This window comes from Crinia signifera, chromosome 7 (genome assembly GCF_055691185.1).
Source record: "Crinia signifera chromosome 7, ASM5569118v1, whole genome shotgun sequence".
Lineage (NCBI taxonomy): Eukaryota > Metazoa > Chordata > Amphibia > Anura > Myobatrachidae > Crinia > Crinia signifera.
The window spans coordinates 62,245,704-62,258,670 of NC_139223.1; the positions used below are offsets into that span (position 1 = coordinate 62,245,704).

The 12,967-nt window shown below is 44.4% G+C and overlaps 1 protein-coding gene and 1 long non-coding RNA gene across 8 annotated transcripts in view; one reads left to right on the top strand and one right to left on the bottom strand.

Annotated features, from left to right (window-relative positions):
• Window positions 1-12,967, bottom strand: part of EEF2K (eukaryotic elongation factor 2 kinase) — an 81,535-nt gene that overhangs the window by 30,645 nt on the left and 37,923 nt on the right. For all 6 annotated transcript variants that reach the window (XM_083153229.1, XM_083153231.1, XM_083153230.1 and 3 more), the window contains 7 exons: window positions 7,772-7,921; window positions 7,115-7,247; window positions 6,227-6,354; window positions 5,724-5,925; window positions 4,845-4,912; window positions 4,691-4,762; window positions 1,577-1,636 (listed from right to left, as the gene is read on the bottom strand). In XM_083153229.1, coding sequence (XP_083009355.1) covers window positions 1,577-1,636; window positions 4,691-4,762; window positions 4,845-4,912; window positions 5,724-5,925; window positions 6,227-6,354; window positions 7,115-7,247; window positions 7,772-7,921 — 813 coding nt within the window. The remainder of the gene's footprint in view (window positions 1-1,576; window positions 1,637-4,690; window positions 4,763-4,844; window positions 4,913-5,723; window positions 5,926-6,226; window positions 6,355-7,114; window positions 7,248-7,771; window positions 7,922-12,967) is intronic.
• Window positions 1,209-12,967, top strand: part of LOC146020257 (uncharacterized) — a 134,100-nt gene continuing 122,341 nt past the window's right edge. For both annotated transcript variants that reach the window (XR_014450759.1, XR_014450758.1), the window contains exons 1-2: window positions 1,209-1,228; window positions 1,489-1,632. This is a non-coding gene — a long non-coding RNA (uncharacterized LOC146020257). The remainder of the gene's footprint in view (window positions 1,229-1,488; window positions 1,633-12,967) is intronic.

A 12,967-nucleotide genomic window follows, 5' to 3' on the forward strand; every position in this document is an offset into this window, starting at 1 on the left:
ATAATAATTATTAAAACAAAAGCCACATAATATATGGACAGTTCTGTATAGCACAGTATGGATGGATACCTGCAATTTGCAGATGGGTATATTATTCTGCCAATATGGAAAGGGGGGGGACTACGACAAGTGACCCGTTTTGGATCTTGACTCTAGGTACTATTTTATACATGTAATTTGGCACAGAGGTGTACATAGCATTTGTCCACTATGGTCACATGTGCTGGACACAATCCATAATGTAATATAAGACAATAATCATACAATGGCATAAATATTATAGGATGTATTTTTTTATTTTACAAAGGAGAACAATGTTATGGGACTATGGGCTGTGAAGAGAATGCCACATACTGCGTATGATGGTATCCATCCAAACATTACACCAGCAATAAAAATCCATTGTCAGGGCGACATGCAGAATCACCAGTTTACTCCGGGGGCTGTTTCTAAGGATCACATGGCCCTTACTAATAAGACATTTGCTCTGGTTGGAGAAAAGATTAGAAAGGGATAGATGAAGTGATGGGTTACATAACAAAAATCAACAAATGAAATGAAAAACAGAAAACAGCAGTACTAGGCATCGCATTAGCTAATTCATTTGTTTGTTTTCGGCTATCTACTAAGCTAAGGTACGTATCGGGAGGAAACACTGCTAAATTAGGACACAACTTAGATTTGCTGTATCTCCCTGGAAATGGCACTGCTGTGGTAACGTCAGGCATGCTGAACAGGGTTCCCACCCATCAGTAAATTTACTGACAGACAAAAATAAAGCGACACACAGTATGGCCCAGCTGCTAGCTTGAGTACCAATCAGCAGGATCAATGGGCAAGGGGTCAAACTGGTCACTAGAATGGCCTTCAGGCCGAGCATTCTGATCTCTTTTGGTAACACAGATTCTATTAGAACAGTCACAAGATGAGCACATGCACCAAGAGAGGCCATCCGTGGTCACCCAAACTGTATTTCATAACATGTCCGATAATTGTCTGACTGACTTGTATTATATTATTATCAGCCGCCGTGAGGATCAGTTGGACAATGCACGTGATCCTTCCTGTCAGGCTTAAGCCAGGTTTCACTTAATAAACTGCGGCAACTGTGAGCTACAGGAAAAATGTTCCTGGAAGTACTACAGTATATGACACTACACATTGCCAAACTAATGTAGGCGGGAAACTGTTCACGGACAGTCTTTCCTCAGCAGATACTGTAACTATGGTTATTTGATGTAACCTAAAAATATGTTACAGTATAAAAATGGTGTCTGTCAGTAAATTTGGCATTCAGTAGTAAGTAAAAACTATGCGCCTCATTCAGACCTGTTTGCTAAGCTGTGTATACTCGTCTTCTAGTGCTCAGGTCAGAGCCTCCCCGCCGAACGCTTTTTATTCATATATATATATATATATATATATATATATATATATATATATATATACATACTGATTTAATATCTGAAGTGTGAACTGCCGTTTCAGCTGTTTCATGGATTAAACAGAAAATGGTGAAATGTTGGGAAATGGGGTTGAAACGAAGACAACTACTGTTACAGCGGTCTTCACTTACCTTCCCAAAGCTGTCTTCCGACTCAGACTCCATCCGTCTCCGGCTATAATTTACAGGTATCTACATAAATGATAAATATAAAATGAAATTCAGGTTTTACAAAATACAGAGTATATTATCCATTATCTATTCCCCTGCTATAAAATGATCTGATGCTCTAAAGCCAGTAGGATGCCAACTTCAGAATGGACCATACAGTGGGCCTGAGTCTCAGCTGGGAATGTATACACACCGGCTTTTGCGAATATGTCCAAATGTCGCAGCCACCTGGATTTGTATGGGGATAACCAATGGCAGATTTGGCTATTCCAGCAGTTGTGTACAAAGACTCAGCATACATCACAGTGCAGTCGATTAGTGAAGTCCCAAGTAGCCCTATGGTGCCGCAGTATGGCTGCAGGAAGTAAGAACACAGAGCCATTGCAGCTGTAGCCTCAATCATGCACACAGCCTGCATTTTGGTCACAAGACCATCACAGAACATGCACAGCATTACTTAGATGCATGGAGAGGCTGCGGATAATTGCGGAAAAGAATCCGGCCCAATCTATTGCTCGATATTATTTGATCAGTAAGAGAGCTGGTTACATGGTTCATCTGTCCTATATAGGACAATGTCAATTCAGAAATACTTGTACACAGGGGCAATTTAAGATAGAAGGAGGCCTGTGCACAGCCCCCTCCAGTTTCAGAGAGCAGCAGAGTCTGAGCATTAGACTTTTATTTACGTGGTGCGGCTGGCCTGTGATGTCAGCCGCCCGCATAGCCATGAGAATGCCCAGCGTTTTCATGGGGACACCCATAAAACGCTGTGCGTTCCCATGGGCATTCCCGGTCCACGCCGCCATCCGCCCCAATGTATGCGAATGGCTCGGTGACCATGCAAGTCACGGAAGCCATTTGCAAAGGAGGCCTGCACACGAGAATAATAGACCCTGCGCAGAGCCCCAAACATCGGAATGGGACCAAATTCGCCCATTCCGATCAGAGCAGAATGAGGGTCATTATGACATTTGGAAAGTAACACTCTCCTTCCCTGCTTTTAATTATTAACTTTGATGTCTTAAAGATTGATTTTTGAATATACACAACTGCTCTGAGTGTGGGTTCTACAATATAAGAATGTTGAGGGAACCATTTAGATATAAATAATGTATCAGACGTTCTGCAGTCATGGCGCGTATAAATCTAATCTGCAGTTCCACTTAAGTGCAATTAAAGACTGAAAAAGCAGGAAGAGATTATTTAAGCATTATTCATACCGATGACTAAAATAAATTGATACACATAAAAAAACAAGTATCAAGTTGCTTTAACCCTTCGAATTGATGTTGTGCCGTCTTTCTGGTTACATTCTATGACCACTGACATGGACATAGCAACTGACCTTTTCTAACATAAGTGAAACAAGAATTTGCTGAGCATGACAGTATGTCTCTTCTATAGACAAGTGCTTGCATGCTTAGCCTTAAATTCATCTCCTGAATTCCTCTTTAGGGGACACTATAGCAAAACCAGTATTTTTGTCTTCTAACATGGAATAAAGAAATTCTTAGAAGTCACACTTAATAGGAAGAAACTTAATAAAAGATATAACAGTTTATTAAGTTTATTTGGTTTATTTTTTTAATGACCAGCCAGTGGGTGAGGGGCACCTCTCCTGCTCAGCACTTTCCTGCTCTGCAGGTTGATGTGTGCTTTAATTAGACATTTTGCTGCTGTGTGCCAGAAAGCAATCTGTGCCCCTTACCCACAGTGAAAGTGCATGCCGAAGGCGAGTGTCAAAAATGTAGCATAGTGGCTTAATTGGGAAAGGGCATGGTCATATAATAGTACCAATAATGCCAACACGAGTAGTGTGATTTATAGCATGCGACTCCAGGTGAGCTGCAGCCAGGGGACAGTAGAACAAAAAAAAAACATTCTCTCAGCCAATCAGTGGTCGCCCATTCCTCTGTATGTTTATTTTTAAAATGACCAGCCAGCCACCCACTGGGGATGCAGAGCGGGAAAGGGGGTCGGGGAGCACCTACCCATGTCAAAAATGCTTCACTGGGAAGGGTCGTGGTCACGTAACAGTACCAAAAAATGCCAACAGGAGTTGCTCCCCTTACACAAGGGGTGGATTGGGAAATAAAAGCGGCCATGGAAAAACTTCTAGAAGTGGCCTCACGTGAGTGGCACCAACACCATATAGGCAGGATTAATACATCACTACACCTGTGTGGAAGCCATTGGTTTCAATATGCTTGGCAGTCTGATGGCCCCCCGGACCTCTCAGATGCTGGGACAAATCACAAACCTCCACATTTCACACATTTCTCCATCAAGCAGACAAGTAATTCATTACCATAATCCGCTGAATATCACGTATACCCCCAGCCCTCCCCAGTGGTGCCCAGAAACACCCCAGGCATTGATACACCCCCAGATAGCACCCACTCCTGTGCCTTTAGCAGATGCCACTATGGATATAGTTGGTAGCCCACAATGGATATATATATGGGCGACCACAAAGGCTGTTTGTGTGGAAGGCAGAAGGGGGAACAGGGACACTACACTGGGCAGGGCCATATATTACACTTTCCCACAGTGTCAGCCCTGTACCCCTTCTACCATTTTTACACACCAATTTTTTGGGCTGCCAGTGCCCACTATATCCTCCACACCAAAGCCAGTGACAGCACATCCTCTCCACACTGCACTGTGTTTCCCACTCGGCTGCTCCTATCCACAGTAAGTCATGTTGCCACCTGCCGAGTCCCAGACTTGTGCCACCTTCACTTATAGGGTGGGAAGATGCCAGGAATCTATGTGGTTTCATGGAGATTTCCAGGCCTTTGTGATGGGCAGCTAGTGCATCCCCATGCGTGCTGTGAGCAGTCTGATGGTCAATGATCTGATTATGCATCCTGGGATGGTCAGATCAATACTGCAGCAGGAGGCATCTTGTAAGTACCATACAGATCTAAAATCGTTGTATCCAAGTAACCAGCAGTGATAGCGACAATTCTGTATAACCCCCATTGTAGCTACCGTATTTCTGGCTCTTGCATATCAAAGGTGACAATGGTAGTTTGAATTTCTAGTGTTGCAATACCAGTCCGAACTTACCCGATGCTCCATTTCATCAGATTCACTTCTCTTTTCACTGGGACACCCGCTATCTCCACCATTTTCAGAATCCTTTAAACAAAATACAGAAAAAAATTAATTTGTGCATTACTTATGTGCACTGTAACAAAGAAGAATATTACACAAAACTTACTCTGCGGCTATCTAGGCTGCTATTATCTTCATTAACCAAGTTGTCAACCTCGTTGAAAATGGGCCATCCTGTGCCAAAAACAAACACTTAATGCAAACATACCGAATATTAAGACAAAGGTGCAGAGCTGGCTATTATATTCTCACAATGTTACGATGGAGCCGCTCTCAATAGAGTGGCTCCCACCGCACTATGCGCTGCCCCCGCCGTCCGCCAGATTGGGCCGCACTCGCGCGCCTCATTCTTGGCAATGGGATGGCAATCCATCCACCAGTGATCGCCAGCTATCTAGATATGGTGCGTTGGCAGATTGACAGAGAGCGGTTCCATCTGTAGGGGTTATTTAGACCTGATTGCATGGCTGAAAATTCTGCAATAAAATCCTGCTACTTTTTTAATTGCCGATTGGTAGCCGGCCGTGTCCTGGGAGTGTCAGAAAGAATGGCAGACGTGCCCAGCTGTTTGAATGGAGCGTGTGTGATGTCAGCTCCGGACTTGATTCTCATGTTTCTATCACACTGGCTGTGTAAGTTCTGGACTACGCACAGACTGCACACAGTGGGAAAATCATTTGATGATGAGCGAGTTGCGAAATGATTTGCAGCTTATTAGAAGGCCTGCAATATTTTTGAAGGCCATTTGCAGGCTTGCACAAGCGGTAATGAGTGTGAGTGTGTGCGCGAGTCTGTGTGTGTGTCCCTGGCTTACATCTCCTAGCAGGTCCTGTGGCTCCCAGCAGCCTCGGAGCCTCCCAGCAGCCCCCTCCTAAGTGTAAACAAGGAGGGGGTCCACCTGTTGCCCATCACTGTATAATCAGACTAAATGCAGGTCTGATAACTGAGTTCCTCCTATTATACCATCAAAGGATGTTCTACTTACCATGCACATCAAATCTGTGTCCATGCGGGGTGACTGGGGAAGGCGAGTTGGGCAAGGAGTCAAACGTCATGTCGCTTATGTTCTCATCCCCAGAGTTTTCAGAAAAGCGGGATAACAAAGGTGGGCGGCTTCCAGACATAGTTCTCACCCGAGAGCTGCCACATTTCTCTTCTATGCCACGCACGACTGTCTGAGCAGATTGCTGTAACATTGTTGTAGATGGGATTCATTAATATCCAATGTTTTCAGTTGCTATTCCCAAAGCTTTAAATACATAAAGGTGATAAAGTGGAGAGTGATAAACAACCAGCTCCTACCTGTCATTTTTTCAAACCCAGCCTGTAACATGGCAGATAGGATCTGATTGGCTGGTTGTTTATCACTCTCCACTTTATCACTTTTTGAAGCTTGATACATCTATCCCTTAGTAGTAAATGTTGCAATATTGCCAATACTATATATCACACGTCATCTACTGGACTTTGTTTAGAACCGGTGCATACCAGAAGCTTGCTGCAGTTGTCTAAAACGGTTTTCTCCTGAGCAGAAAGGTCAAACGGCGTCAGTCGCATGCTTTTGCAGATTTTGTTGCAGGCGTGGGAATGAAAGAACAGGGCCATTCCTCGCACCCCTAAAGGCAAGTGGGAAGCAATATTTACAAAAAAAACAGAAGAGAAACCCCAAGATCAAAAAGTCAATCATTAAAAATCTATTTTTTTAAAGTATTCAATCAATATAATCAGCACTTTGCCGTCAATTCCTTAAACAATCTAAATACAGGACCTAAGTTTAGAAAACATGAAGCTTTCATAAGATTTTTCTTGAAAAATGAATGCTTGTAGGATTGGGCACATTTTGTGTAAGGAGAATGGGCATAAAATGCACCCAAAACAGATAACCGCATTTGGCTGTATGATAAGAGGCGCCCATGTCTGCAAGGGTAGCACATGCAGGAGTTTTACATTCTTCAAAGGCTGGTGACAGGAGAAAATAAGGTGCGCTTAGCGGGCGGGATTCTATCTGTCACAATACTGACGCCAGCATTCCAACTAGTGCCAGAAGACCGGAATACCGTCAGGAGGTGTAACACTTACAACGAATGTGGTTTGTAGGAGGCGCATTTGTGTGGCCTCTGCCTTATTGCACGTGGCCAACACTAGCACGCCCCCATCCATTCTCCCGTCTGCCTATCTAAGAGGAAGGAGGCATAAGTGCAAAATATGTTTGGAATGGATTTGCTCATTCTTAGTACAAATATAATCTCAATATGCCCAACATCAACCCCCTACTTGGGTCTCTTTTTGACAAGTTTCTGGTAGCAAGTCCCCCCGCTGTCCCCCCCACCCCACTGAGCCAAGTCAAAGTGGTGAACACATGGTGGAACATTATACCTAAGTTGCCGTCTCCGAAGTCCGTTCCGCTCTCTGTGTGGATTTGAGGATCTGTGTATAAATCGCCCACACCTTGAATGTCAACTACAATCAGCTGGTGCCCTGATCTCTCAAACGTGAAGTGACTGAAAGCCTGGAGAACAAAATACATTGATGCAATGAGGAACTTATAGACGACACGCATCTGGCCACACAAGTTAGTCATGCAACACTGTACACACCAGAAAGACATATTCTGCGTAGCAGAGTAGGAACATTATTAGGAATGTACAAAAATGGAGTGTTGCTCAAATCACTGAATTAGTCCATGACAGGTTCTTACAAAGGAGTGGCTAATCTAGACAAGAAAACACACAAATTTAATAGGATGAGAGATTCAGAAAGTGTGAGATTTGGGATGAAATCGCCAGGGTTTGTTTTTTTTTTTAAAGCGGCAATCATTTACACTTCAAAATAAAACTGATTTTAAAGTGTAAATGATTGCCGCTTTAAAAAAAAACAGAGATTTCTTACAAAGGGCGGGATGTACTAAGCCGAAAATGCAGTAAATAAATAATGAAATATACACTTACCTTACGTTCTCTGCTCATGTGAAGCCAACAGAACAATGGGACATTCAAAAACAGTCACTATAGCAGCGAACATAAATAGTCCTACCTGTGGGGTGAGACGAATGTTCTCATCTCGGACAAATCCTGAGTTGGAGTTATATTTAATATATTTGCCCTCGATGTAATGCTCTAAGTGGTACAATGGTTTGCCAGGTCTGTCTTTCATTTCAATGATGCACATCTGCATAATGTCCACCTGCCAGGTGAGTGGTTATAGAAAAAATAAGCATACACTGGTAGCAGACATTAGTAATTATAGCGTTACCCCAGGAATACTTCACATACTATAACACTGGATGTAAAAAAAAAAGTTTGTTCAGATTTTATTATTTACCTATAAATGGTGAACATGGACTTGTCAACACACAAATGTCATGACATTTGATGGTAGGGTTCAGCACTCTGGGATGGGTTAGGCTGCCGGAGGTGTCTGATGTGGTTATGTACATGGCAGAGAGTTAGGGAGCATTAGAAGGAGGGTTACGGTTTGGCACTAGTGGGGAGAATTTGTGCCAAACCCTAACCCTCCTACTAGTGCAAAACCCTAACCCTCCCACTAGTGCGAGGGTTAGGGTTTGGCACTAGTAGGAGGGTTAGGGTTTGGCACTATTAGGAGGGTTAGGGTTTGGCACTCATGGGATGGTAAAGGTTAGGCACTAGTGGAAGGGTTAGGCACTAGTGCGAGGGTTAGGGTTTGGCACTAGTAGGAGGGTTAGGGTTTGGCACTAGTAGGAGGGTTAGGGTTTGGCACTAGTAGGAGGGTTAGGGTTTGGCACTCATGGGATGGTAAAGGTTAGGCACTAGTGGAAGGGTTAGGCACTAGTGGGAGGGTTAGGGTTTGGCACTAGTGGGAGGGTTAGGCACAATTGGAAGGGTTAGGGTTTGGCACTAGTGGGAGGGTTAGGGTTAGGCACTAGTGGGAGAATAAAGGTTAGGCACTAGTGGGAGGCTTAGGGTTAGACACTAGTGGGGGGTTAGGCACTAGTGGGAGGGTTAAGGTTAGGCATTAGTGCAGGGCTGGGCAACACCGGCCCTCCAGATGTTAATGAACTACATATCCCAGGATGCTTTGCATTAGTTTTGCTATGTGGCCATGCTGAAACTGATGCAAGGCATGCTGGGATGTCTAGTTCATTAACATCTGGAGGGCCGGTGTTGCCCAGCCCTGCATTAGTGGAAGGGTTAGGGTTAGACACTAGTGGAAGGGTTAGACACTAGTGGGAGGGTTAGGGCTTGGCACTAGTGGGAGGGTTAGGTATTGGCACTAGTGGGAGGGTTAGGTATTGGCACTAGTGGGAGGGTTAGGTATTGGCACTAGTGGGAGGGTTAGGGTTTGGCACTAATGGGAGGGTTAGGGTTTGGCACTAATAGGAGGGTTAGGGTTTGGCACTAATGGGAGGGTTAGGGTTTGGCACTAATGGGAGGTTTAGGCACAATTGGAAGGGTTAGGGTTAGGCACTAGTGGGAGGGTTAGGCACTAGTGGGAGAATAAAGGTTAGGCACTAGTGGAAGGCTTAGGGTTAGACACTAGTGGGAGGGTTAGGCACTAGTGGGAGGATTAAGGTTAGGCATTAGTGGAAGGGTTAGGGTTAGACACTAGTGGAAGGATTAGACACTAGTGGGAGGGTTAGGGTTTGGCACTAGTGGGAGGGTTAGGTTTTGGCACTAGTGGGAGGGTTAGGTTTTGGCACTAGTGGGAGGGTTAGGCACTAGTGGAAGGGTTAGGGTTTGGCACTAGTGGGAGGGTTAGGGTTTGGCACTAGTGGGAGGGTTAGGTTTTGGCACTAGTGGTAGGGTTAAGGTTTGGCACTAGTGGGAGAGTTATGGTTTGGCACTAGTTGGAGGGTTAGGGACTAGTGGAAGGGTTAGGGTTTGGCACTAGTGGCAGGGTTAGGGACTAGTGGAAGGGTTAGGGTTTGGCACTAGTGGCAGGGTTAGGGACTAGTGCAGTGGTTCCCAAACTGTGTGCCGTGGCTCCCTGGGGTGCCTCGGGACACTTGCAGGGGTGCCACGGGTTGGTGGACCAGGACCAATTCAAATTATTTATGATCAATCATTTATGGACAAAACCAGTGCTGGTGGCTTCCAATCATAAAATGTGTACAATCAGAAGCAAATCCTGCCATTTAACATATAACTGAACCAAATAAGCACATATAAACACAATCTACTTAATTTTATATATATTTATTTGGGCCTAGGGGTGCCGTGGAAAAATTCTGATACTCTAGGGTGCCGTGATTTGAAAAAGATTGGGAACCCCTGGACTAGTGGAAGGGTTAGGGTTTGGCGCTAGAGGCAGGGTTAGGGACTAGTGGCATAGTTAGGGACTAGTGGAAGGGTTAGGGATTGGCACTAGTGGGAGGGTTAGGCACTAGTCGAAGGGTTAGGTTTAAACATTAGTGGGAGATTAAGGGTTAGGCACTAGTGCAGGGGTGGGCAATTATTTCGGCTGGGGGCCACTTAACACTACAGTGATTAATGGAGGAATTCTTCATGTCAAACTGTTCTTGGACAAGAGCAGGTGGTATCGCCATTCCGTCTTAAGTACAGAATGCACCAATCGCTCCAATCGTCCCAGAGGTTCCCAGTGGGGTTAAGATCTGGACTCTGAGCTGCCCAGTCCATCTGGGTTACCAAATTTTGTTTGTAAAACCTGTTGAAACAGCCGCACAGCATAACGTCACCCCCTCCATGCTTTACTGTAGGTACTGTATTTGTTTCTGGTCCATTGACCAATAACAACACAATTAGTTAGCTGGTTTGAGGGGGGTTCAGTATATGAACAAAACAGAGCACACTGCATTTTATTTTTCCCATACTATTAAAATGTATTTCCAAATTTATTTCCACAAGAAAAGCTGGAGGTTACTGGTTCTGCTGAGGGCTCTTATCTTTGACATGAGAGAGATTAGATGTCAGATGAGCTCAAACAAAAAGCAGTCTGCAGAAATGGAAGTGGCTGTGAGTGAGCCTGTGGGAACTGGTCACGTGGTCTGAGGTCACATGCTGATTCAGCCATTCCCCCTGCACCCAGGCTCACGTTTCAGTGTCTATAGAATGTAAATAAGGCTATGCACAATGCACTGCCTCACGTATGCCACGTCTCAGGCTGACACATGCTGTACACTGTGTACGCTGCACCCCAGCTGTCCGTTCCCACCTGCTCATGTTACTAGCTATAACTGGTGACATGCTGCCTTATGTTATAACATAACATATTACAGAGATACTGGAGATGCACCGACAGGATATAGTAGAAATGCAATATTTCTGCTGGCTTTGCAGTGCGAGTGTAAAAAAATGCTTGTAACGGTTGTGACACACCAAAACTTTCAGAAAGAGATATATACATACTCGCCCACATTCTATTTCTCCTCCCCGGGAGAAGGCTATTTGCGCATGTGAAGACCCTGAACATCGGGGAAGGGGCCAAATTCGGACTCGTACGAACAGGTCTGGGGCCCAGATTCTCTAAGCTTCAAAAGTGATAAAATGGAGAGTGATAAACAGCCAGCCAATCAGCTCCTACCTGTCATGTCACAGGCTGTGTTTGAAAAATGGCAGACAGGAGCTGATTGGCTGGCTGTTTATCACTCTCTATTTTATCACTTTTGAAGCTTAGAGAATCTGGCCCCTGAATTGGCCCCTAATTCTGCCCACACTGACCGTAATATTTTTGTAGTATTACCAAGTAATAGATATTACAAATGACTGAACAAGGATATCCATTTCAGGGTGATCTTTTAGATGACCCTGCATTGTTCTGCACAGGTCTGTGCCACAATAATAGTGATAACTGTTGTATAGAATAGCATCAGAATAGAAAACTGTGTCATGTGGGGACCTTAATGGTCGCAACCAGGTCAGCCATTAGGGGGGTCTTCGGGGACTCCAGTCCTGGGCCCAGACAGAAAGGTGGCCCAGGGCTGGAATACATCAAGTATTATTTCTCATAAACAAAGAGAATGGGATCATTGGATAGACAGTAATTAGGTTGACACCACTAGGTCGACATGCATGAAGGTCAACGTGACTAAAAGTCGGCATGCATGAAGGTCAACATGGGTTAGGTCGATAGGTCATTAGGTCGACCTGGGGATGGTCCAAGTCAAAAGGGCGACATGGGGTTTTCCCCTTTTTTTTGCTCCGAATTTCAACACAGTCGTCATGGACACTAAAACGTAGCACCGCGTCCCCTCACTGCTTCGGGCATGGTGTGCTGCGCAAGCCATGCTCGGCACACTATTTTATTCTCCCGCCAGGCCCTAGTGGATGATAGGGCATGAAATACCGCCTGTCGGCACATGTCGCCTCAAAAAAAAAGTGAAAAACTCCATGTCCAATATCATAGAGCAGGCTCTGAATTAATGTACAAGTATCCTCCAATACATTGGCATAACTCTATTCATATATTCCTCTATCCCTTCTAGCAGAATATTCTATAGAGGATCTACACTAATATAGTAACATACTCCCCAGAGAAATAATCATCGCACACTGCCAGTGCATTAATTTCACTATTATTTCCATAGAACAGGAAGAGAATCTTCCTTCAGTGTGGCACAAATACAGCATGTATCCCATACCAGCAGTAGCTGACATGTTACCTGGAGAACACCCTGTTTAGAGTTTGAACGTAAAGGCAAGGGTGCTGACTTCTAGGTGATACACTGGGCCCATGCAGAGTTCAATGTAAATTGTCTGTAGATTAATGTATAATGTGCACAGAAAGGACTGCATGTCTGGGTGCACAGCCGCTATATCTAACTATAATCTGTACACTTGCTTTGCTACTTGTCATTATCATCATGAGAACAGACTTGTGCCAGTCTATAGATTGGGCAGATGATATGCCTGGAAACAGGAGTACTTACACTTCCATCCAAGCATGTCATAAGTGAAATGGAACTACACCTTGATTCTGGCATATGCACACGACATACACATCCGGTAACAGGAGTACATTAAACTCAGCATCAGATCCTTTGTCTTGCAGCTATTAGGAAACTGTGCTAATATTCAACCTATGAGGCAAGAGGCATAAAATGTCTCAAGCCTCAATTATACGGCTAGATCCTATGGATTTAAAGGCTTTATTTTAATGAGTTCCAAATGGCTGCAATGTACAGACCATGGAGGAAATGTAATAGGGTGAGGGAATCAGAAAGAGAGAGGTTTGGTAAGAAATCTCCAGGTCTTTTTAAAGCAGCAATCGTTTACTCTGCAAAGTGGGGTTTTC